Source organism: Lipotes vexillifer, unplaced genomic scaffold (assembly GCF_000442215.2).
Source record: "Lipotes vexillifer unplaced genomic scaffold, Lipotes_vexillifer_v1.1 scaffold7, whole genome shotgun sequence".
Taxonomy (NCBI): Eukaryota; Metazoa; Chordata; class Mammalia; order Artiodactyla; family Lipotidae; genus Lipotes; species Lipotes vexillifer.
Genome location: NW_006792683.1, coordinates 240,273 through 264,442, shown reverse-complemented (window position 1 = coordinate 264,442; position 24,170 = coordinate 240,273). Strand labels below are relative to the sequence as shown.

Genomic DNA, 24,170 nt, shown 5'->3' with positions numbered 1-24,170 from the left:
TTCTAAAAAAATACTTCGAGGGCTTCCCTGGTGGAGCAGTGGTTGAGAATCCACCTGCCGATGCAGGGGACGTGGGTTCGTGCCCCAGTCCGGGAGGATCTCACATGCCGCGGAGCGGTTGGGCCCGTGAGCCATGCCTGTGTGTCCGGGGCCTGTGTGTCCGGAGCCTGTGCTCCGCAGCGGGAGAGGCCACAACAGTGAGAGGCCCGCGTATCGCAAAAAAAAAAAAAAAAAAAAAAAAAATACTTCGAGTCGTTTCAGAAATATTGAAATAGGTATATTAGCCTCTAAGATGACTGTTTTAAAGGCATCATGCGCTTTTTGACTATTGGCATATTACTTTAAGCAACAAAAACCTGATTTTATAATTATTACATCTGGTATAGACATCTCTTACTTTGCAGTTTACTTTCTACTCTTATTTTTCAGACTTAGTGGTTATAATTTTCAGTTTAACCACTGATTTTATGTGTAAATAATGATGGTGATAACATTTAAAAATGAATTTTATAGGCAAGTGTTTGCTTATGTACATGACAAAATTATTTTTTCCTTTTTGTCTTAGAAATGTCTTTGGTAGGATAGAGTTACAGTCTAATGTGTCTTAGGGAAACTTTGTTGGAATCTGATTGTTTTTCCTTTTTAAAAATGTCTGGATTTTATTTGATGATGGATCTTGTAATACTTTTTTAGATAAAACATAGTTGTATTTTTCTTCTTTAATTAGGCTCAAGAGGCCCAGGGAATCCTCTGGACCATCAGATTACCAATGAAAGAGGAGAATCAAGCTCTGATAGGTTAACTGATCCTCATAGAGCATCTTCTGACACTGGGTCCCTTTCACCTCCCTGGGAACAAGATCGTAGGATGATGATTCCTCCATCAGGTATGGAAAGAGTATGTTAGTATGTTTATTTGAAAGGCAAGCAGTATGTGCAACATACAGGAATAGAAGAAAAGAGGAGAACGTGGGTGCCCTGTCTTAAGAAAAGCCATGATATATATTAGAAAACAACAATACACACATTTCCAAACAGAATAATTAGGGATAATTGTCCTCTCTGCACCCCCCTGCCCCCCTGCCACCCCATGGAATGTCTTTATTGTTTTTGTTGCTCATAGAAGTGATACATGTTTATATTTATGTTAGGAAATCCAAACAGTGGAGAAATGTATAATTAGGAAAGTGAAAAAAATCCCCCTCATCATCTTAAGCGTGCCCTTCCCAGAATTTAGTTTTATATCTCTTAGGGAGTTCCTTTTTGGTATGCATTCATAAACCTAGGTATACCAATTCCTTCATCACTTCTGTGCAGTTATACTATTCACCTTCTTGTAATTATCTTTTTTTTTTTTTAATTTTATTTATTTATTTTTGGCTGTGTTGGGTCTTCGTTTCTGTGCGAGGGCTTTCTCTAGTTGCGGTGAGCGGGGGCCACTCTTCATCGCGGTGCATGGGCCTCTCACTGTCGCAGCCTCTCTTGTGTGGAGCACAAGCTCCAGATGCGCAGGCTCAGTAGTTGTGGCTCACGGGCCTAGTTGCTCGGCGGCATGTGGGATCTTCCCAGACCAGGGCTCGAACCCCTGTCCCCTGCATTGGCAGGCAGATTCTCAGCCACTGTGCCACCAGGAAAGCCTGTAATTGTCTTTTTACCTTGAACAGTATATCTTAGATTAATTGCCAAAATAAATATATTTACCAGAAGACTCACAGTAGAACATCCTGAAGTAAGGCAATAACTGCTGTTCTCCTGAAAGAACTAAAATCTCCCCTACTTTCTCAAGGGATGTATTTAAAATTATTCAGCTTGCTAAACTTTTATTTATGCATAGTGCTTCAGGGACAGACACTGTTATGTAAAATGAGCTATGCCTGCTTTGTATAAATTAGTTACAATTAAAAAAATATACTAGTTCAGATTGCTTCCTGAGGAGTCGGAGGTAAGAATACTGTGATAAAAAAACCTTTAATTCCAAGAATTAGCCTTTGCTTTGATAGTGTGTATGTTCTATGAAGTGGTACCTCCTTTGGTTTGATATCACTTTCCTTGGCTTGATATCACTCGAATATCAGCTTCATAAAGACAGAGATCTGTGTCACTTTAGTTCACTGCTCTATCTCCAGCACCTAGAACAATGCTGGACCTGTAGTACTTGCCCAGTAAATATTTGTTGAATGAATGAATACCCCAATAATTCACAGAAAGCTGAATATTTTTTCTTATTGTTTTTATGTTTAGAAATATATATGCTGTGACTTAAAAACTTAAGAATCTGTTAGCAGGTGGCATAGAACATCCTTTTTTCAAGGACTTTTTCTTGAGTAACTTTCATTTTAAAGTTTAGCTGTGATAAAATTAAAGATTAATAAACTACAGGCCCTTTCTTAAGGAACTTGATTTCAAGGTTTTGGTGGATATCATATTTCTGTATATCTTTGTAGAGGACATTCCTTTTGAGAATTTACAAGCTGTCAGTACCAAGAGTCCCTGTCACATGCTCTGCCTACCTCCCCAAGTATTATCCAGTGTAGTGATTCTCAAACTTGGCTTATCATCAGAAATAATCTAGGGAACTTCAAAAAAAATGCAAATACCTGGGTTTCACCTCATTAAACCTTTTTTTTGGGGTAAATTTTATTGAAGTATAGTTGATTTACAATGTTGTTTTATATTACACCTTCTGAACATGAACTCTGGAGGTAAGCTCTGTATTTCTAAAAAACTCCCTAGGAGTTTCTGAGGATTAGCTAAATTTAAGAACCACTAATCTATTCAGTGCCCTTACTAAATGGAGAAGGGCACTGAATCCCTGAAGAGATTAGCTGACAATCTTAGGTTAAAACAGCCAGGTGAGGAGCTGAGACTAGAACTCAAATAGTAGTGACTGTTATTCATAAAATTGGAACAAATTTTACATGTCCTTTAAAAACTGCCTGAAGCCTGTAATTTTTCAGAATTTCGGTGTTGTCCCAGGTCTCTGAGTCTCTTTTCATTTTGTTTCCAATTTTTTTTGCCTTCTTTTTCCGGTTGAATAATTTCTTTTGATCTGTCTTCAAGTTTAGTGACTCTTCCCTCTGTCACTTCCATTCTGCTGTTAAGCCCATCCAGTACAATTTTATTTTAGATATTGTATTTTTCAGTTCTAGAATTTCCTTTTTTTTTTTTTTTAAAGTTTTGATTTCTTTGCTGAAATTTCTTACTTTTTAAAAATCACTATAAGTATTTTTTAAACCCCAATATCTGCTTTAAAGTCCTTGTATGGTCATTCTAACATCAAGGTCATCTTGAGGATGGCCTCTATTGATTGTATTTTCCCTTTAAGAATGGGTCACATTTTTCTGTTTCTTTGTATATTAATTTTGGATTGTATTATAGACATTGTGGAGGTTCTGGATTCTACCGTATTTCTCTGAAGACTGTTGTTTGTTTTGTGTTACAAGACAATTAAGTTGGTGAAACTGTAGACTTATTCTCTCCTGTGGTGGGTAGCAGCTCAAATATCAGTTCAGTTTTTAGCCTTTGCTGAAAACTGCTTAAGTTTGCCTCACATGTGTGTGGTTCAGGGGTCAGCAATAGACTTGGGCAGAAAACTCAGAATTTTAGGTTCCACTTCTCTGGCTCTCATGAGCTCTGTCCTTTGGTTTTTCAAGCCAGAAAGTTCTGTGAATTTTGACTGCTCTGTGCTATAGTTTGACTGTGGTCTGCTTTCAGGCTAAACTATAAAGGAAAACTCACCCCATATGGGTCCCTTCTTTCAAGTTCCCAATCCTTTCCCAAATCTGCCTACTTTTGTTCATGGTCCTGAGTCTTCAGGTATTTATTTCATTATTTTTAAATTGTTTGATTTTTTCCAGTTTTATTGAGATATATAATTGACACACAGCACTGTGTAAGTTTAAGGTGTACCACACAATGAGTTGCCTTTCACACATCGTGAAATGATTACCTACCATAATAAGTTTAGTAACATCCATCATCTCATATAGATACAAAATAAAAGAAAAAATGTTTGGGAATTCCCTGGCCGTCCAGTGGTTAGGACTCGGTGGTTTCATTCCTGGGACCTGGGTTTGATCCCTGGTCGGGGAACTAAGATACCACAAGCCCCGTGACTCAGCCAAAAAAAAGGAAAAAAATTTTTTTCCCCCTTGTGATGGGAACTCTTAGTATTTATTGTCTTAACAATTTTCCTATGTATCATACAGCAATGTTAACTACAGTCATCATGTTGTACATTACATCCCTAGTACTTACTTATTTTATAACTGGTGGTTTGTACCTTTTGATCCCCTTCATCCAGTTTCCCTTCTCTCTCCCCCCACCTCCGGTAACCACAAACCTAATGTCTTTTTCTATGAGTTTGGTTTTTGGTTTTTCAGATTCCACATGTAAGTGTGATCATGCAGGATTTGTATTTCACGTAGCATAATGCCCTTGAGGTCCATTCATGTTTTCACATATGGCAAGGTTTCCTTCTTTTTTATTCCTGAATAATATTCCATTGTTTGTATGTGTATATACATTTTCTTTATCCATTCATCCATCAGTGAATTCTTAGGTTGTTTCCATGTCTTGGCTATTGTAAATAATGCTGCAGTGAATATGGGGATGCAGATATCTTTTCAAGTTAGTGTTTTTGGTTTTTTTTGGGATAAATACCCAGAAGTGGAATTCCTGGATCATATGGTAGTTCTATTTTTAATTTTTTGAGGAACTTTGATACTGTTTTCTATAGTAACTACACTTCAGGTAGTTATTTTTTGTAAATTGTCTGGACTTATTATATGTAGGAGGGTCAGTCTGTTATGAGCTACTCTGCCATGCTAGAAATGGAACCTGGTATCCATTATTTTCAAAGTCTAACTGAAAATTCAAAATCGTGAGCTTCTGAATTAACGTCTTCATAGAAGAGATATATATCCATTCGATAGAGAGTGTTTCCAAATAATGTAACTGATCCATTTGGTTTAACACAGGGGCACCTGTGCCAGTGCTAATCTTAATGAAGTAGGGTAACTCTGCAGAAAGAGCAAAGGAATTTTAGAGACTGTCCTATACTTTACGAATGAGTGGGGTTAAATGACTCCTAAGATTCTACTTGAATTGGAGCAATGCTGATAAATGTATTTAGCTATTAGCCCTGTTTTCACCTAGAGTAAAATTATAAAAATATTCTGTGTTTGCCCTCAGTACATCCCTATTTCATCTAAATAGTCACTGAACAGGTTTCTGCATTGATTCTTTTATTTTGTATTACTCTTAGCTAATTGGTAAATTAGAACACTGAATAAGGAAGGAGGAGACCTAGGTTTTTATCGTAACACTGATGTTAATTTTTTGTATAATCTTGAGTTTTTCATTTTTACCTGTCACTGTTTTCTCAGCTCTAAAATGTGGACTTGCATAAAATAAGAGATGGCAATAATCTAATCTCCCCCTACCTACATTTTATGTTATGTTGAATTATCAGGACTCCTGAAGAGTCCTGCTTTCCAGTAATAATTGTGTCTTTAAGATTTTTCTTAAATTTTAAAATATTTTAGTTTAAAACACTTGTGTTAAAAAATAATGACGAGAATAACTAAATTTCTGAATGATGTGGCCTCCGTAGCTGTTTCAGATTTTCTGTAATTTAGTCCTATTAAGCATACTTTGTAAAATTCATATATTCCCTTAACATGTTAGTACCTTGCCGAAATTAAAAAAATTTTTCTTTACTTAAGATGAGTAAGCAGAAATAATTTTAAATGATTCTATAATTCCAAGGAATCATTTGTTTTTGCACTGTTAAATACTTTGGGGTGGGGGGAATGTTCTTACCTTATATAGTCAAAAAAGATATACTCTAACTTGTCTTTTTCCTGTATATTATATTTCAGATATTTTTATTACTTAGAAGTTTTGTTAACAGTATAGATCTAGTTTCTTCAAGTAATCAACATTTTATTTTCATTATTTTTAGCTGCAAATCAGTCTTTTAATAGACCAAAATAGGTTTTAATCATCTTTTCTTCCAAAATTCTGCAGTGTAATGTATATGTTCATCTAACATTCTTTTATGTGTTTATAATTTAGTGTGCATGTTGTAGAGCAAGAATGGTTCAGGTGAAAAAGTATTTGGACTGGAAATTAAGAAATTTGGTTTCTAATCTTCACTCTTTTTAATCTTTTTATGTGTTTTGAAACTTGTTTTATGTCTTTGGACCTCAGTCCTTATATACAGTGAGAGAGATGAACTGAGTGATCTGTGTAATCTGTTTATCTGAGTAATAGAAAATTTAGTTAGGTATTAATGGTTAATGCTGAGATTTGTTAGATAATGTTCAATCTAGTTGGTAGACCAAATAACGTATTGTAATATACAATGTTAGTAAAACAAAAGACTATTTACAGCATTCTTTTCTAAACCTAATTGATGAACACACCTTTTTCAGTTCTTAAAAACTTCTTATTGGGAGATTTCCTGTTCTAGGTCAAGCTACAATTTAATCAAATTGGTAAATGTTGACACCAGTAAGCAGTGATAAGTTATGTTAATACCTAGAGCAACCACCAAAAAAATCCTCAAAAATACTATGGATCAGATAAATCATCATCAGAATAGACATGCTTTTCAAGCCCCAAGGGAACATTTCCCAAGATTGATCATATCCTGTGCCATGAAACAAACCTTAACAAATTTAAAAGAATTGAAATCATATAGTGTGTTCTCTGACATTGGTGGAATCAAGCTAGAAATGAACTATTGATCCATGCAATAATTTGAATAGATCTCAAGGGCATTATATTGACTAAAACAAAATCTCAGAAGGTCGCATATTATATGATTTCATGTATATAACATCCTTGAAATGACAGAATCATAGAACTAGAAAATGGATTAGTGGATGCCATGAGTTAGGGATGGAACGGGGAGGAGAGTGGATGTGACTAAAGGGTAGCATGGGGAGATCTTTTTGGTAATGGAATAGTTCTGTATATTGAATGTGGTGGTGGTTTCACAAATCTACACATGTGATAAAATGGCAAGAACTATACACGTTAGTCATAGGACCAATGTTAGTTTCCTGGTTATTATATTGCACTATATTTGTGAAAGATGTAAACATTTGGGGAAACTGGGTAAAGGGTATGCAGGAACTTTCTGTATTATTTTTGCAGCTCTCTGGGAATCTTTATTTTAAAATCAAAAGTTAAAAAAAACCCTTCTTATCTGGATACAATACACATATAGTAAAGTGCAGGTGTTTTAAAGCATACTAACCTGATGATTATTTCACAATTTGAGCACACCTATAAACCAGCGTTCAGATTAAGGGACAGTTTTCCGATTATTTTTATTCATCTTATGAATTTAGATAGAAATCTTTACAATTAAAGCAGAAAAAAAGTTCTTGATAAATAATATAAATAAGTTAATATTCACATATCATAAGTAATCAGAATTAGAATTTTAACAGGAAAATGTTCTGGAAATAACAAGCCCATTATAAATTCTTAATAAATATTGGACTGCAACAAAAATTTAATCAGTGTGACTTACCTTGCTCAGTGTTTCATCCCGTAAGAAGTGGATCTTTATTCTGTGTGGTTCTCATCCTGTTGAAGATCAGGAGTAGAAAAGCAAACACATGAAAGTGCTTTTTAAAGCTTCTCTTTGAATCACTAACATTTGATTGACAAAGCAAGTCACATGACAGAATTTGGAACCATTGGGCAGGATATATATTCTACCTCTTAAGGACAAGGATACAAGGAAGGGTAAAGAATTGAGGTCATGAATGCAGTCTACCCAGAGGGATTATACTTTTTTTTTTTTTTTTGCGGTACCTGGGCCTCTCACTCTCGTGGCCTCTCCCGTTGCGGAGCACAGACTGTGGACGCGCAGGCTCAGCGGCCATGGCTCACGGGCCTAGTTGCTCCGTGGCATGTGGGGTCTTTTCAGACCGGGGCACGAACTTGTGTCCCCTGCATCGGCAGGCGGACTCTCAACCACTGCGCCACCAGGGAAACCCGGATTATACTTTTATAATGTGTTTTCACTTATTATATAACTATCTTTTAAAAAATATATTGGGGTAACATAATTTCTTAGATTTTAAAGTTACCTTTTGGAAGAAAGGAATATATGATTTTTCTGTTTAGTTCCACTTAAGTAATTGCCTTGTTTTCTTTGTACTTGCTCTTATTTACAAAGCTGTGCACAGTAAGCAATCTTGAAGAGTAATAATTTAAGCAAGGTTTTAGAAAGTCTTAAAATACAATCTCTTAACTCCCATATTTAGTAGTTACTAACACATTTTAAGAGGCATGCATATTAAAATATTCTTATGTGTTTTATAAACTGTAATTAGTAACTATGTTTCAACAATACTAGTAACAAATAATTCAAATAAGAAAAGTAATGGTAGAATTTAAACGATAGCTTTTTGACTGTCAGGGTATGAATCTGCAGGATTCTTGGCTTTTAGTCTTTTAACTGATTCTTGAGAATTATATCTACAAATAATATGTAGTGCAGGTATTAATCAGAGTAATATATTCATGAATCTAACAAGAAAGATAGTAATTGTGTCTAAGTTCATGTAAATACTTTATTTTGTTAGAATTTTAAGTTAAAAAAAAAGTAAGAAAACCACAGATACTTTAATGAAAGAAGTTTCAGTTTTTATCATTTTTTCACTCTTTGGTATTCTTGACCTCTCAGTGCCCCTCTTGATCTTTCAGTGCTCTGACTTCAGTGTCCTTCTGTTCCTCTATCTAGCCTCACAGCCTCCTTTTCTAGGAATAGAGAAGTAATAGAGAAGAATGAGAACCTTAATTCTCAGCAAATCTTGTGCTACTTAATGCAGAGAGATATGCATTAAAAGTGAATTATGTCACTTCCCCTCCGTATACTTTTTTTTTAATAAATAAATTTATTTATTTATTTATTTATTTTTGGCTGCATTGGGTCTTCATTGTTGTGTGTGGGCTTTCTCTAGTTGTGGCCAGCGGGGGCTACTGTTCGTTGCAGTGTGTGGCCTTCTCATTGCGGTGGCTTCTCTTGTTGAGGAGCACAGGCTCTAGCCACATAGGCTTCAGTAGTTGTGGCACACGGGCTCAGTAATTGTGGCGTAGGGGCTTAGTTGCTCTGCGGCATGTGGGATCTTCCTGGTCCAGGGATTGAACCCGTGTCTGCTGCTTTGGCAGGCGGATTCTTAACCACTGCGCCACCAGGGAAATCCCTGCATCAAGTTTCTTGATATGCAAGATCATTAACTTGGGATAGGAGAGGAGGGGATTGTCAGAGATTTGGAGGGAGAAAAAGGTACACAGTAGCCATTTAGGAGAGTGAAGCTGCTTAAATGTCAGTGAAATGTGGTATGATTACAGGGCAATGTTGAATATCTACTTGAAGCTTATGGTCCTAGATTTGAAAGAGACTAGTCAATACTATGTTTTAATATAGTTTATAATCATAAAAAATTTAATTTATCATTACAGTTATTTTGGGGTGCTTACTTTGTGTCAGATGTTAAGTGCTTTATATTAATCATTCTAAGAATCTTAAGAGTGTTATTCCCATTTTACAGATTAAGAAACAAAAACATAGATAATATAGCAAAATACTGTATATCACCTCCCAGAATTTACATGTTAATATTTGTTTCATATATGTATATATATATTTATATATATATATATATAAATATATATATGTGTGTGTATGTGTAGCTGTGTGTGTGTGTGAGAGAGAGAGAGGGAGGGAGAGGGGGAGAGAGAGAATGGGTACATAAAACATAAAAATAAATAGCACACTATATCAGTTGAAGTCTATTCTGTTTCCGAAGGTCATTACGTTCCTTCTTTCCCAGAGGCAACCACTCATGAGTTTAATGTGTGTAAAGTTACAGTCTATATATGATTTTTTTTAAAGTATTTTTCTATTTTATCGTTTTTATCAGCATATATTCTTGAATTCTTTCCATTTTAATATAAAGTTTATTATTTTAATTGCTGTACAAATAAATATATGAATATACCACAATATATTTATCCAGTCTTATCCAGTCTCCTCTAATGAACATTTACGGTGTTTCCAGTGTTTCACCATTACTAACAATGCTGCAATTAACACTTTTTTTTTTACACGTGTTCTTTAGAGATGAGTCCAGTTAATGGAATTTCTGGGAAGTAAGATATGTGTAGTTTCGGTTTTAATAGATGTTGCCCTTTGGCCTCAATAGTAGTTATGTGTGAAGAATTTGAGAGTAGCTATTTCTTCAATACCTGACGTAAAACTTTTTTGAATATTTCCAGCCACATGAGTTAAAAGTTTTCTCATTTGTCTTTATTTGATTATTTTTTGTAGTTCTTTTATTATTAGTAAGCTTGAGCCTCTTTTCATGTTTATTGATCATTTGTATTTCCTCCTGTAAGTTGCCTGATCCATTTCCCTCTTGCTTAATAGGAATTCTTAGTATCCTTTGGATACTAATCTTTTATATTTTGCAAATATTTTCTTAGCTTATTATTATGTATGTTATTGTTATACATCAAAAAACAAGTTTTCACATTTTGTTATAGGTAAGTTAATTTATTTTTATGGAATTTTTGTTTTCTTTAAGACTTATCTTTAGATAAAAAAATATTCTCTGTTTTCTTCTAAATATTTAAAATTTTGTTTTGATTTTTAAGCCTTTAGTCTGGATTTTATTTTTGTTTTAATGTTTAGTTGGAGAGTTATTTTTTCCCCCATTGGATAGACAGTTGTTTTAATACTGTATATTGGTTTATCAATTTGAAATATCACTTTTATCTTAAATGTCCATATTTGCATAGGTCTGTTTCTTTTCTCTGTACCATTGGTCTTTTTATTCCAGAGCCATAACCTATCCATATCAATGCTTTTATCAACTACTTCCTGGAAATTTTGCTTTCCATTCCTTTTAAATTCCTTAATCATTAGATTAAACTATTTCTCACATTCTATGTGAAGATGCTTATTGTACTTGATTAGCAAACAGTATTGAATTAAAAAAAAATTCAAACCCTTTATCCATCTTTATAATTATCTTTTCAACCATGCTGATGTTCTTGTTATGTGATAGACCCCCAAATTATTAAATAGTTACCCAAGGAACTATTGCAATCCAAGATTTGTTTTGGAATGAAAAGAGATGAATAACACTTTTGTTTAAACTAGACATCTTGAATTTTTTTCTGATTTTTAGTTTACGAAATTGCTTCACAATGCACTGTACATTCCTTCCCACTCTTTTATTCATTTTTTTCCCTGATTCTTTTCCTTCTCCCATTATTTCTTTTCAGTCAGCTCTTTTCTTAGAAGGGTGGTAGGAAACAAAGGTAAAAAGGCAAAAAGGAAGGGAACCATTCATGTCCTTATTTGTATTTTAGTCTTTGATTGGTCATATGCTTTCTAAATAGTTTTATCTTATTACATTAAATGTGTGTGTGTGTGTGTGTGTCTGTGTGTGTGTACATGTACATATACATGTATATGTGTATTTGAATTTGACCAGAATACCATTGTTTACTTGTTCATCCTTCCTTATTTTTCTTTCAGGGCAAGCTTTACCTCCTCTGTGATATCATTTCTGACTCCTCCAATCAGAATTAGATAGGCCATCTCTCATATTATTTGTATGCCCTTTTATTTAAGGCATTAATTTATTTGTTTTTATTTGTTTCTGTCACCATAAGGGCACAGACTGTATCAAAACCAACTTTGTATCACTAATGCCTGGCACATAATAGGAGCTGGTAGATTTAATTATCCCAGAGGAGGGCAGTGTGGACATATGATTGATAAAATAGAATATTTGTAGCAAAATTTTGTATTTCTGAGGTTATTGATATTGTGGGGATGTATTTTAGAAGCAAAATAATGATATGGTATCTTGAGAGCTGATTGAGAAAGAATTGGGAAGTTTTCAGGTTTCCCCATCTTATCCTTATCCCCTTGCCCAGCTCTGCCATTTAATTAATCCCATGTTTAAAGTAGAAAGGGAAAACTCAGTTTAGATCTCAGTGGTTGTTATTGGCCTTTTCTTCCACTGGGCTAATTCATTCAGACCATTGAGACAGCTCTGAAAGGGGGCGGAAATGAGCCTTCAAGACTATCTGGATCTTCCTCTTCTAAGTCACATCCCTTGACCCTTGAGACCTCATTAAATATAATTCTGTTCATTGACTCTAGTTGTTGCCAGGTGGTATCCTTGGCTTTGTGTGGGAAAGATGTGTCAATAAGGTCCCATGTGGCTGAGTCAGATGACAAGTGACATATCCAACATTGTATGGAGTTCACATTATGAACCACAGCCTGAGACAGTCATGGAAGGTAGTTTGAGGCCATTTGTCTGTATCTATTAGAGTGGGGGAGAGTCACACAGTTTATCCCCTTTGTCCTTTGCCATATTTTTGGAGATTGGCAAATGCCTACTTAATCTATCGAAGTCTACCATCACCTATCGGAGATGAGATAGACTACCTATATTTTTTCAAGAATGATGAGTTCCACAAGGACCCATGAATTATTACCATTTTGTCATTGTAAATGACAAAGGAGGCTGGCTGTAGAAGCACCTCAGAGTCTGTGCCTAAATTTGTGTCTCTCCAGATATCCTTAATCTGAGTATTGTGAACCTTCCATTCCTCTTTTGAGTCAGAGATCTTTCCCTTTAGTTTTGGAGGGATGCTAAATTCCAAAATGTTGAAGTTACTGAAAATTTGATTACTTGATGACCTCAATGATACTCTTTCTGCTTTGGTGACCATTTCTTTTATCGTTGTCAGTTCTGCTAAATTTCTTGCTATGTTTAAAGCATATTCTGTTTTTTCTTTCTTTGCTAGTAGCTAGCTCCTCAAAGCCTTTTTTGATATATTGATGTATCTGCTTCCTTCCACTGTTATTAAAATTGAAAGTTAATATATGTAACTAAATTCTATTCATATATTCTAATTTACACATAGTAATGGAATCTGTCAAACTCCAGGGTAGCATTTATACTTGTGTTTACTACAAAAGCAAAGTTATTGCCTTTAGTAAAGTGTGTAATTTTCCTAAAATTGTCTACTGTTATCTACCCAGAATATATGTCAGTCTTTTATTTATTTTAAAATTTATTTATTTATTTTTGGCTGTGTTGGGTCCTTGTTGCTGCACGCTGGCTTTCTCTAGTTGTGGCGAGTGGGGGCTACCCTTGGTTGCGGTGCGCGGGCTTCTCATTGCTGTGGCTTCTCTTGTTGCCGAGCACGGGCTCTAGGCGTGCAGGCTTCAGTAATTGTGGCTCACGGGCTTAGTTGCTCCGCAGCATGTGGGATCTTCCCAGACCAGGGCTCAAACCCATGTCCCAGGCATTGGCAGGCGGATTCTTAACCATTACACCACCAGGGAAGTCCCTGTGTCAGTCTTTTAGAAAGCAAGAAAAATATCTACATTCATTATATGAAGCTTAAGGAAACTTGATTTATTTTTATCTTAATGAAGATATTTTAAAAACATGTTTTCTAGGCCAACCGTATCCTGATCCAGTTCTTCCTCCACAAAGGCAAGACAGATTTTATTCTAATTCTGGTAGACTTTCTGGACCAGCAGAACTCAGAAGTTTTAATATGCCATCTTTGGATAAAACGGGTAAGAAATACTTGTGTGTATGTGTTTTTAAATAATGGTGGCATACTAAAGAACTGGAAGCTGCATAAAGGACTAATATAATTGTGATCTCTGCTTAGCTCTTAAGGCCACAGTCTCTTTCCTGAGAACTTCCTGGTTTTATGTTTCTTGTTATTTTGTATGCATCCATGGCATCTGCACATATGTTGGTGGTTGGTTTGGGCACCATTGTAATGAGTTTACTATATGAACCCAAGATGGTAAATTTTACTGTGTTCCGTGATTAATTTTCTAGTTTTTCCAGTCCACTGACATATATCCTGTTTAGTAATTAGGGAAATCAGGCTGGTGTGAATGGATATGTTACAGTCTACCAGAAAAATAATATGAGTGCATACTCTGTTGATGGGTTAATCAGTTACCTTTGTTTAAACCTTTCATGCTTAGGTAGATTTAAATTTTACTGAGCAATCAACTATTTGTCAGGGGCTCTTTTTCTTAAACCACTTCACAGCAACCCATTGAAGTTGGGAAATATATATATCCAGTGTATCTATTAGAAGTACATAACATTAAGGAAATAAAAAGATTAAAAGGGGAAAATTAAAATTTATGAGTTGAAGGTTTCTTCAAGAAAGGGTATATATTATAGGGCATTTATCCAGTTGAAACATGTATTATTTTAGAAACTCATTCTTCTCTGAATAATAAGGCAAAAAAGCAGACCTGTGGCCTGTTTTTCTGTTATTATAATTAAGTTAATTATTTCTAATTGTTTGGCTTTTGAAATTGTTTTCCCTCGTTAATTCAAGCTTAATGGCATGAAAGTACATGTATGATTGAACATCTGTTTCTAAACTAATGCTATTTAAAATTTTTCACATGTCGATTTTTTTTTTGTTATAGAACAGTATCCAGTTTAGCAAATAATTTTAAAGTGCTTTCTGTTTGGAAGGTAGCCTGCATGACACGGTAGATAATATAATTACAGTAAATTATAGTTTTTAGCTGTAAGAAGCTAATAATTAAATAGGAGAGAAGGACAAATATATAGGCTTAACTAATACTGGTCAGAATAGTAAGTCCCATGAGAGAATATGTTATGTTCACAGAAAGGGAGAGCTCCCATATAGTTGAAGGATAAAGGAAAACTCCATGAAGGAGGTGGCATTTGAGCTGCTTTTGAGGGAATTTGAAAAATTAATTAAGAGGTAAGGGTCTGTGCTGGTAATAATGAACAGTATAAGCAAAAACAAAAGAGCGTGAGTTATTGATGGAGAGTGGCTGTAAAACTGAGCTATTAATCCCCTGATACAAGATCTTAAGAGGGTTAAATGAGTTAATGTGTGTGGAAGTATTTTGTAAATAGAAAAATTTCTATATATGTAATATATTATTATTGGTTTATCAGTTTATGGTATTTACATGAAGGAGAGTGGTGAGAGATAGGTTGATACATTAACTTAGCACTAGTGCTCAGTAAATGTTTATTGAATGAAATGAATTATCTCATTTAATCTTCACAATGAACCTATAAAGTAGATGCTATTATCCTGATTTTACAGATGAAGAAACCAAAGCTCAAAAAGGTGCTCACGGTCTCAGGTAGGAGGTATTAGAGCCAGGATTTGATCCCATGTCTGTATGACTCCAGAGCCATTGTCTTGATCCCTATACTGAAATGAGAGGGTAGTGGATCAATTTAGTGCATCAACCCTGCCCTTGATGCACTAAATACCTATAGAATGCTTACTGTATGATAGGCACTATGGTAGCTGCTGTATTTCAGTGGTGAATAGGTCAGCATTCCTTATACCTTGAGGTCTGGTAAAGGTCTGTAGGCAGTTGCACTATATAGTGACAAAAGTAATGAGTGCAAAGTGTTATGGGAGCATATGGGCCACTAGCCACTAACCCAGATGGGAGGTGGTGGTATTTTTTTTTTATAAATTTGTTTATTTAATTTAGTTTTTGGCTGCATTGCGTCTTCGCTGCTGCACGCGGGCTTTTCTCTAGTTGCGGCGAGCGGGGGCTACTTTTCATTGCAGTGCGTGGGCTTCTCATTGTGGTGGCTTCTCGTTGCAGAGCATGGGCTCTAGGCGTGTGGGCTTCAGTCGTTGTGGCATGTGGGCTCAGTAGTTGTGGCTCACGGGCTCTAGAGCACAGGCTCAGTAGTTGTGGCACACAGGCTTAGTTGCTCCGCAGCATGTGGGATCTTCCCAGACCAGGGGTCAAACCCGTGTCTCCTGCATTGGCAGGCGGATTCTCAACCACTGCACCACCAGGGAAGCCCTAGGTGGCGGTATTTTGAATGTGGGATTGTCAAGAAAATCTTTTTGGAGGAAGTGACGTATAAGCTGAGAATTAAAGGAGAAATTAGCTGGGCCAAAATGATGTTGATAATGTTTTGGGAGGAAAGAATAGCATCTTTAAAGACTTAGAATTAAGAATGCCTCTTAATTTATGGCTGCAACGTGGAGTGGAAGGTGCACGTCAGGGAATATTGAAACAAGTAGTGAAGAGGTAAGCAGTGCGTAAAGTTTTCAAGGACCTGCAAACCTGTTCAGAAATATTGGACTTATTTGCAGGATAATAGGAACACATTAAAGGACTTTAAACAGAGAAATAATGAGATCAGATCCGCATTTTAGAGAAATTGCTCTGGTTACATTATGGGGAATAGATTGGAGGGTGCGGTTAAAGGTTGGAAGGAGGGTGACTTTTTTTTTTTTTTTTCTGGGACGTGGGCCTCTCACTGTTGTGGCCTCTCCTGTTGTGGAGCACAGGCTCCGGATGTGCAGGCTCAGCAGCCATGGCTCACTTGCCCAGCCGCTCCGCGGTATGTGGGATCCTCCCAGACCCAGGGCACGAACCCGTGTCCCGTGCATTGGCAGGCGGACTCTCAACCACTGTGCCACCAGGGAAGCCCAGGAGGGTAACTTTTTAGGGGACTGTGACCAGTCTACAGGGTTGATGGTGGTGACTTAGCAGAGCAGATAGATGTGAACAGACACAGAAAAGATAGAATTGGGAGGACTTAAGATTGAAGGCATGTGGCAGTGAGGGAGGAGGAGGAGTCTTGGCTGATGCTCAGGTTCTTGGCTAGGGCACTTGGAGTATTCATTGTTTGGAGACAAGGAACAAGGAGCAGCAGAACATTTGACAGGAAAGATTATAAGTTACGTTTTGAACTTACGGACTTAGCTGCACCTGTGATACACCTGCACGACTATTCAAGTAGTTATTTCAAGCTCTGAAGTCCTGGAGGAAATATCTAGATCTGAATTATACGTCTGGAGGTCTGTAGTGATATACATCAAATTAAAGCTGTAGGAGTGGATGAGATTTCTCAAGGCAAGAATGAGAAGAGAGTAGGGCTGAGGGTGGAACTCTGAGGAGACACCAGTGAGGAGTAGTGGAGCCCACCAAGGGGACTGAGAAGGAGCAGCTAGAAAGGAGAGGTAGAGAGGGTGCCATCCCAGTAGTTGAAGGCTGAGAAGACTTAAAGAGGGAGGGAGTAGTCAACGATGGTGAGAAATAAAATTAAATGAGGGGCCTTCCCTGGTGGTGCAGTGGTTGAGAATCTGCCTGCCGATGCAGGGGACGCGGGTTCGTGCCCTGGTCTGGGAAGATCCCACATGCCACGGAGCGGCTAGGCCTGTGAGCCATGGCCGCTGAACCTGCGCTCCGGAGCCTGTGCTCCGCAACGGGAGAGGCCAGAACAGTGAGAGGCCCGTGTACCGCAAACAAACAAACAAACAAAAAAATTAAATGAGGACTAAAAGTTCTATTTTAATTTAGCAAAAAAAGAGACTTTTCTATCTTGGGGGAAGTAACTTCAGTGGAGCAGTGGATGTTGCACTTAGATTGCAGTGAGGACAAAATGGGAGGCATTCTGAATAATATATATAGAACAGTTTTTCACTGTGAAGGGGAGAGCTAGCTGTAAGGGGGTGATTCTCTTTTTCTGTCTTATTTTAAAATAGTAGTTGGGAGAGACCTGCTGATAGGATGGGTCTAGCAGAAAGGGTGGAGGGAGGCAACAGAGAGGGGAAGATCCCTGTGGAAGCTGGAGGAGGGGGACTCAGTACAGAATCAGGGTCTTAGATTGTCTAGAAGAATCCTTTCCCATGATAGGAAGTGAGATCATAGGAATATAGTGGCTGATACATTTATATGTTTGACTACAAAAAGTTAAGGGAGTTTCTAAGTGACTGGTGTAGTAGGTTTGAGGAGAATGGAGTTTTCAAATTGAAGGGAAAACTGGCTTAGAAGATGCAGAAGGAAGGCTAGGCAATAGGCAGCTGGAAATGTGGCTGGAGGTCTGTCAGCCTGGAGTGGAGACAGTCTACATGGCTCTGTGGTGTAGTTTTACTGCCGCAAGTGCTAAGTGGCTCAGGTATAGGCAGAGTGGAAGCAGAGAGTTGAGTTAATCCAGGGCTGAATGTTGTCAAGCACATGTGAAAAATGGCCAATAGGATAAGTACACTAGTGACGGGCTGTTAGTGATGGAGTTTGAAGTCTGTTAATTAGGGAAGGAAATGAAGATAGGAGGAAACTGAGAGGTCAGAGGACTGGAAGCTTCACTGAAATCCAAGGGCAGGTATAGCGGGAATAACTAAATGAGAAGGCTAGGAGAGGATAGGTAGTCGTGGTCGGAGAGAGGGTTGTTTGTTTTTTTGCGGTACGTGGGCCTCTCACTGTTGTGGCCTCTCCCGTTGCGGAGCACAGGCTCAGGACGCGCAGGCTCAGCGGCCATGGCTCACCGCCCCAGCCGCTCCGCGGCATGTGGGATCCTCCCGGACCGGGGCACGAACCCGCGTCCCCTGCGTCGGCAGGCAGACTCGCAACCACTGCGCCACCAGGGAAGCCCCCTGAGCAGTTCTTGATGATAAAGTCCAGAAACATTTATTTTGAAACAGTGGCTAATCCAATTGTTAGTCTGTGTTACATGATGGAGGAATAAGGAAGGAAAGATGAGAGGGAAGAAGGGAGGAAGAAAGGAAAGGAAAAAAGTAAGGCGGGAGAAAAATGAAGGAAGAAAGGAAAGAAGGAAGGCAGGAGAAATATGAAGGAAGGAGGGAGGGAGAGGGATGCTACCTCCTGGAAGCTTCCTTAATGATGCTCCTTTCAGGATTGCCTAGGCACAGGATAGGGAAACCACAGTCACATGCCTTTGCAGAACTCGTGAGTCTGCCTAAATTTTCAGGGACCTCAAGCTGTTCTTGTGGCCCTAATACAGGATGCTGGTGTCAAGCTGGTTGTCAGTGTCCTTTGTGATCTCTTGATCTAAGAATGGAGCGATAAATCATGTATTTTTCACGGTTTAACTTTTATGTCTAGATGGGCCAGTGTCTTCAGAAATGGAATCCAGTAGAAATGATAGCAAAGACGATCTTGGAGTAAGTATTGAAAGTGGAATTTTATCCATGTATTCAGGATCTTTCTAATCTCTTGGTTTACTAGAACAGAAATTTAGCTAGCCATCTAGTTTTTGATTAAAAGCTGCTTTTTTCTTTTCCACAAATATACTTCGTACTTAAAAGGAGTACGAAGCTATATAGCTATATAGCTATTACAGCTATTTCCTTTCTGGATTGTACCCTATGGTGATAAAGTACAAGGTACAGACTTGAGGTTTGATTTACTTTATATAGTTAAACAAGAACTTGAATTTTCCCCCTTGGATTTTTATTTTAATGTTTTAAAGTATGTTTTCTGTTTACTGCGCTTTCAGTCTTGGTTTTTGGTCACCTTGGAAATATTAACATAAGCATCTTTTCTTTTTCTCAGTATATGCTTGATAAAAGAAATGTATATTTTGGTACTCTTGGACTATTCTTATGTTTTATCTTTAGCTAGATTATTACTTTGTTGGTTAAAGCTGTTTTCTGTTGAGTTAATAAAATATTCATGATAGCTAAAATTCATCTGATGTAGAAAACCGAATATTTTTCTGGAGCCTTTTAGGATATCATAGTCTGCTTTCTGCCTAGGTGCCTAGATGCTTTCTTCTAAGCCTAAGCTTTTCAGGAAAACTATTGCAAATTTTGCTGTTGTTTAATGACTGCCATTTGTCAATTTGCTGTAGAATTTAAACGTGGCTGATTCATCTCATCCCATTGAAAATGAAGCACCTGGCCCTGGCTTGGTTCCCCCACCTCACGCTCCAATCAGAGGCCCATTGTTTCCAATGGGTACAAGGGGCCCTTTCATTAGAAGGGGTCCTCCTTTTCCTCCACCTCCTCCAGGAAGCATGTACGGAGCTTCCCGTGATTATTTTCCACGAAGGGATTTCCCTGGCCCAGCACCTCCTCCATTTGCAAGTATGCTTTTTTTTTAAGCTTAATATATGTCTTATAGAGTAGATCAGAAATATTAATTTTACTTTCTATTCATGTAGTAATACAGTGGAGAAAAATTTTTCTCAGCTTCTGTGAGTGTGCCATTACTTTTCCAGATTGGGAAGATAGCCAGCCATCAGTAATGAGGCCTCATCAGTAATGAGGCTTCAACTTGATTCATCTTAATAATGTGGAATTATTTCTATGATTCAGTAATCAAGAAAATCATTGGCTCTTTGCAGCAGTCTTATGTTAAGACTAAAATTGTTTGTATCTTATTTGATAGAAATTGGGTACTCTGTCAATTAGTAAAAGTAATTTCAATTTATATTTTTGCATTAAAATGACTGGCTAAAGTATTTTTTAAAATCGTTTTTTTTCATAAGTAGCTCCCATGAAGTCTTATTTGTTTAAAACCTAAAATGTGTTTATCATGTTTGGACTAATTGTTGAATTTATTGAAATTCCTCATAGCCTCACATATGAAAAACGGAATAATTATTGCTTTTATGTCTATGCATTGCCATTTGGAACTATAGGTTTCAGCAGAATAAATACAGGATTACCAAACACTAGGGAAAAGCCTATCATTTGCCTAATATAGTCATTCCTTCCCTCATTCCGCCTCTATTTTTAAAGCTTAAGGTGAATTAAAATGAATTTTAATTGGGAAACTTAAAGACAGTTTTTGATATAACTGGAAATATTTTAGGATAGTATCAAATTAGACTTGGGAATTACTGATCTGAGTTTTAAGTCTGGTGAAAATTATATTACATGAAAGCTTTTTTTAGAGTAAGTTTTACTAGATTTTGAACTAATTGTTCTCCTTTTCAAAAAGTGTTAAGATGTTAGATTTTCATAGGACAAAAAAGTTGCACCTAGATTAATGATATTCCCTTTAATCGCGTGTAGTTGAAGAGAATATGTGTTGCTCAATGTTGTAAAAATTCATTTGTTAGATCAGGTAATTATTCTGGTGTCAACTTTTGAAAATAAAGATAGGTACTAGCAGTTATAAGCTAATGATTTACTGGGGCTGCAGTACAGGTGCTGAAGGTTAAAAAATGTCTTTCACCAATCTCTTTGAACAGTGAGAAATGTCTTTCCACCAAGAGGTTTTCCTCATTATCTTCCCCCAAGAGCTGGATTTTTCCCTCCACCCCCGCATCCTGAAAGTAGAAGTGAGTTCCCATCAGGGCTGATTCCGCCCTCAAATGAGTCTACTACTGAACATCCAGAACCACAGCAAGAAACTTGACAATATTGTTGGGTCTTTCCTCAAAAGTAATTTTGACTTCTCTCTCATTTTCAGTTTAAGTAACTGCTGTTACTTAAGTGATTATATTTTTGCTCAAATTGAAGCTTAATGGAATTATAATTCTCAGGATAGTATTTTGTAAATAAAGATGATTTAAATATGAATCTTACGAGTAAATTATTTCCATCTTATTTTATTCTAGATAGTGTAATTATTTTAATTTAACACATCTACTATCACATAAACAATAATGAGAGTTTTATATATATGTAATCTTGCAGTTGGGGATAATTTGAACTCCAAAGGCTGTGTCTTTATTCCAAGAACTGTATTTACTATGGTTGTAGACAAATGTGAAAGTAACTTTATGCTTAATTAAATAAATATTAATTGATTTAAAGACTTGTTTGACATTGATAATAATAAAATCAGCTAGTTTTTTTATAAATATGGTTCCATTAGTTAGTTTCTTTACTTCTGCCGATAGCTTTGAGGCTCAAAACTAATGCTTTATATGGGTCTTTCCCATTCAGTTATCTTAACCAAAAATGTGTTCTCTTTCTTGCAAATAGACATGAACGACCCAAAGCAACAAATTAATACACTTAAAAGTCAAAGTTCACTGTATTTTAAAGAAAATCAGGATATTGTCTAATGGCACATTTCAGAATTTGAATCTTCTTAGTTCATTCACTGATTTCCTATGCAGTTATTTTTTTCTTGTTTTTCTCTTCATTTGTAAGATATTTACTGTTTTTAGTGGGGAATGTTGAGATTTACTATAAGGTAACTGTATTGAGGCAGTGTGTCATTTTGAGCTTTGGACTCAGTATCTTTAGAATGTCTCTCTAACTCAGGTTTGTGTTCTATTATTAGTCATCTTGCACATTAGTATGATTATGAAAGGAAAGGCAATTAAGTATAGGTAATAAATATTACACTATTTATGTACAGAAAATAGGCTAAATAGGCTTAGAAAAAAAGCTAAAAAGAAAGGATCTGTGTGAAATGCCTGGATAAAATAAGTAGAATGAGGATTATAAAAGCATCATTACATTTGGTGTTAAAAGCCAGATTTCAGGGGGAAATAGACTATTTTTTCAAGCTGGAAAGTGAAAGAAAGAAGAGCAATGGAAGAGGAGTGATGTAGAATGCTCCGATCAAGTAAAATTTTTTTGTTTGCCCTGGGATAGGGGAGACTTGTCTTGGCTTAAGACAGAAGAGAAGGAGAGAGGAGACGGCAAACAAACATTAGTAGAGAGAGTGGTAATAAACCGAGAGGCAGAATCGTAGAGGAGGCAAGGAGAGCATTGGATGAGAGCATGGTGGAAGGCAAGAAGACTTGATATGGGCTGACTGGTCTAAAATACTTTGGGATTCCAGAATAAAGGAACATAATTAGTTTTAAAGTATATTTTATTAAAGTAATATAAACAAATGGGAATAAATCAAATAATAGTATTTTAGGATGAATAGCAAGTTTTCTCTTATTTACTCTTTATCCCCATTTATACATCCTAGTCAGTTTCTCTTTTAATTCTTATTTCCCTTTTTAATTCTGATGATTTTAGAATTTTAGAAGATGTCTTATACCTCTAATCTCTGATTTATCAACTTAATTTATTAAATTTATCAGTTGTATATTGATTCCTTGAGATGAAAAATTGAGACTTAATGCACTTGTATTATTTCCATCCCCATTTTCCTTTCCTCTTCCCGTTTGATGTTTATCCAAGTTAAAGTTTTCTATTGTTGCCTTTGTAATTTTTAATATATTTAAACCTCTATTAGTATCCCTTCTCTTTATTCCACTTCCCTTCTTCCCCTACCCTGGCCAAAATCCTATTTTTTCTTAGCTATACATTTATATTTTCAAGGTTGCTAATAATTATATTATGCCTACAAGCATTACCTGTCTTCTTTTTAAAAAAAAAATTTTTTTTTAAACTGAGTATAGTTGATTTACAAGCATAACCTACTTTCTGTACTTGGCACACAGTTGATCTAAAATTTGAAAATCAGGGACTTCCCTGGTGGTCCAGTGGTAAAGAATCTGCCTTGCAATGCAGGGGACGCCAGTTCGATCCTTGGTCAGGAAACTAGGATCCCACATGCTGTGGGGCAAATAAGCCCATGCGCTGCAACTACTGAGCTCGTGTGCCTCAACTAGAGAGCCCGAGTGCCTCAAACTACAGAGCCCACGCCCCCTGGAGCCTGCGCGCCACAACTAGAGAAGAGAAAACCCGCACGCCACAACTAGAGAGAAGACTGCGCGCTGCAACGAAAGATCCTGCATGCCTCAGTGAAGGTCCCATGTGCTGCAAGTAAGATCTGACGTGGCCAAAAATAAATAAATAAATAAAATAAATAAACAATAAAATCTTTCAAAAAGTAAAATTTGAAAATCATAAGTAGCATTTATAACATTATCATCATTAAATGTTGTTCACCAGCAGGCCAAATCATATACAGTTGACCCTTGAACAACATAGTTTTGAACTGTGCAGGTCCACTTATACCCAGATGTTTTTCAATAGTAAATACTACGGTATTACACTATCCATGGCTGGTTGCAATTTGCAGATGCAGAACCTCGGATATGGAGGACCTGCGTGCGGATAAGGAGTGCTGACTATAGGTTATACATAGATTTTTCAACTGCATAGAAGGGTGGCACCCTTAACTGCCCCCCACCCCTGCCACCCACATTGTTTAAGGGTCAACTGTACAAAGTTTGCGTTTCTTTCTCTATGAATGCCAGTATCATAGTTTCTGGGCCACTCTGAAGAGCCTGTTTTTTAAACATCAGGGTCAAATGAGTAATTTTTTCTTACCTGTTCTCTCTTCCCTCGTTTACCAATAATATCCTAAAATAATGACTTTTTTTTTTTTTTTTTTTTTTTTTTGAGTACGCGGGGCCTCCCCCTTTTTGGCGCTCTCCCCTT

The 24,170-nt window shown here is 36.7% G+C and overlaps 1 protein-coding gene across 6 annotated transcripts in view; it reads left to right on the top strand.

Moving 5' to 3' along the window:
* Nucleotides 1-22,172, top strand: part of MIA2 (MIA SH3 domain ER export factor 2) — a 91,206-nt gene extending 69,034 nt beyond the window's left edge. For 3 of the 6 annotated variants that reach the window (XM_007465785.1, XM_007465784.1, XM_007465786.1), the window contains 5 exons: nucleotides 728-886; nucleotides 13,519-13,641; nucleotides 18,964-19,022; nucleotides 19,712-19,946; nucleotides 21,059-22,172. In XM_007465785.1, the coding sequence (XP_007465847.1) occupies nucleotides 728-886; nucleotides 13,519-13,641; nucleotides 18,964-19,022; nucleotides 19,712-19,946; nucleotides 21,059-21,225 (743 nt within the window). In that variant the 3' untranslated portion in view covers nucleotides 21,226-22,172. The remainder of the gene's footprint in view (nucleotides 1-727; nucleotides 887-13,518; nucleotides 13,642-18,963; nucleotides 19,023-19,711; nucleotides 19,947-21,058) is intronic. The other 3 variants (XM_007465783.1, XM_007465787.1, XM_007465788.1) reach the window with 2 other exon arrangements.
* The last annotated feature ends 1,998 nt before the right edge of the window (nucleotides 22,173-24,170 follow it).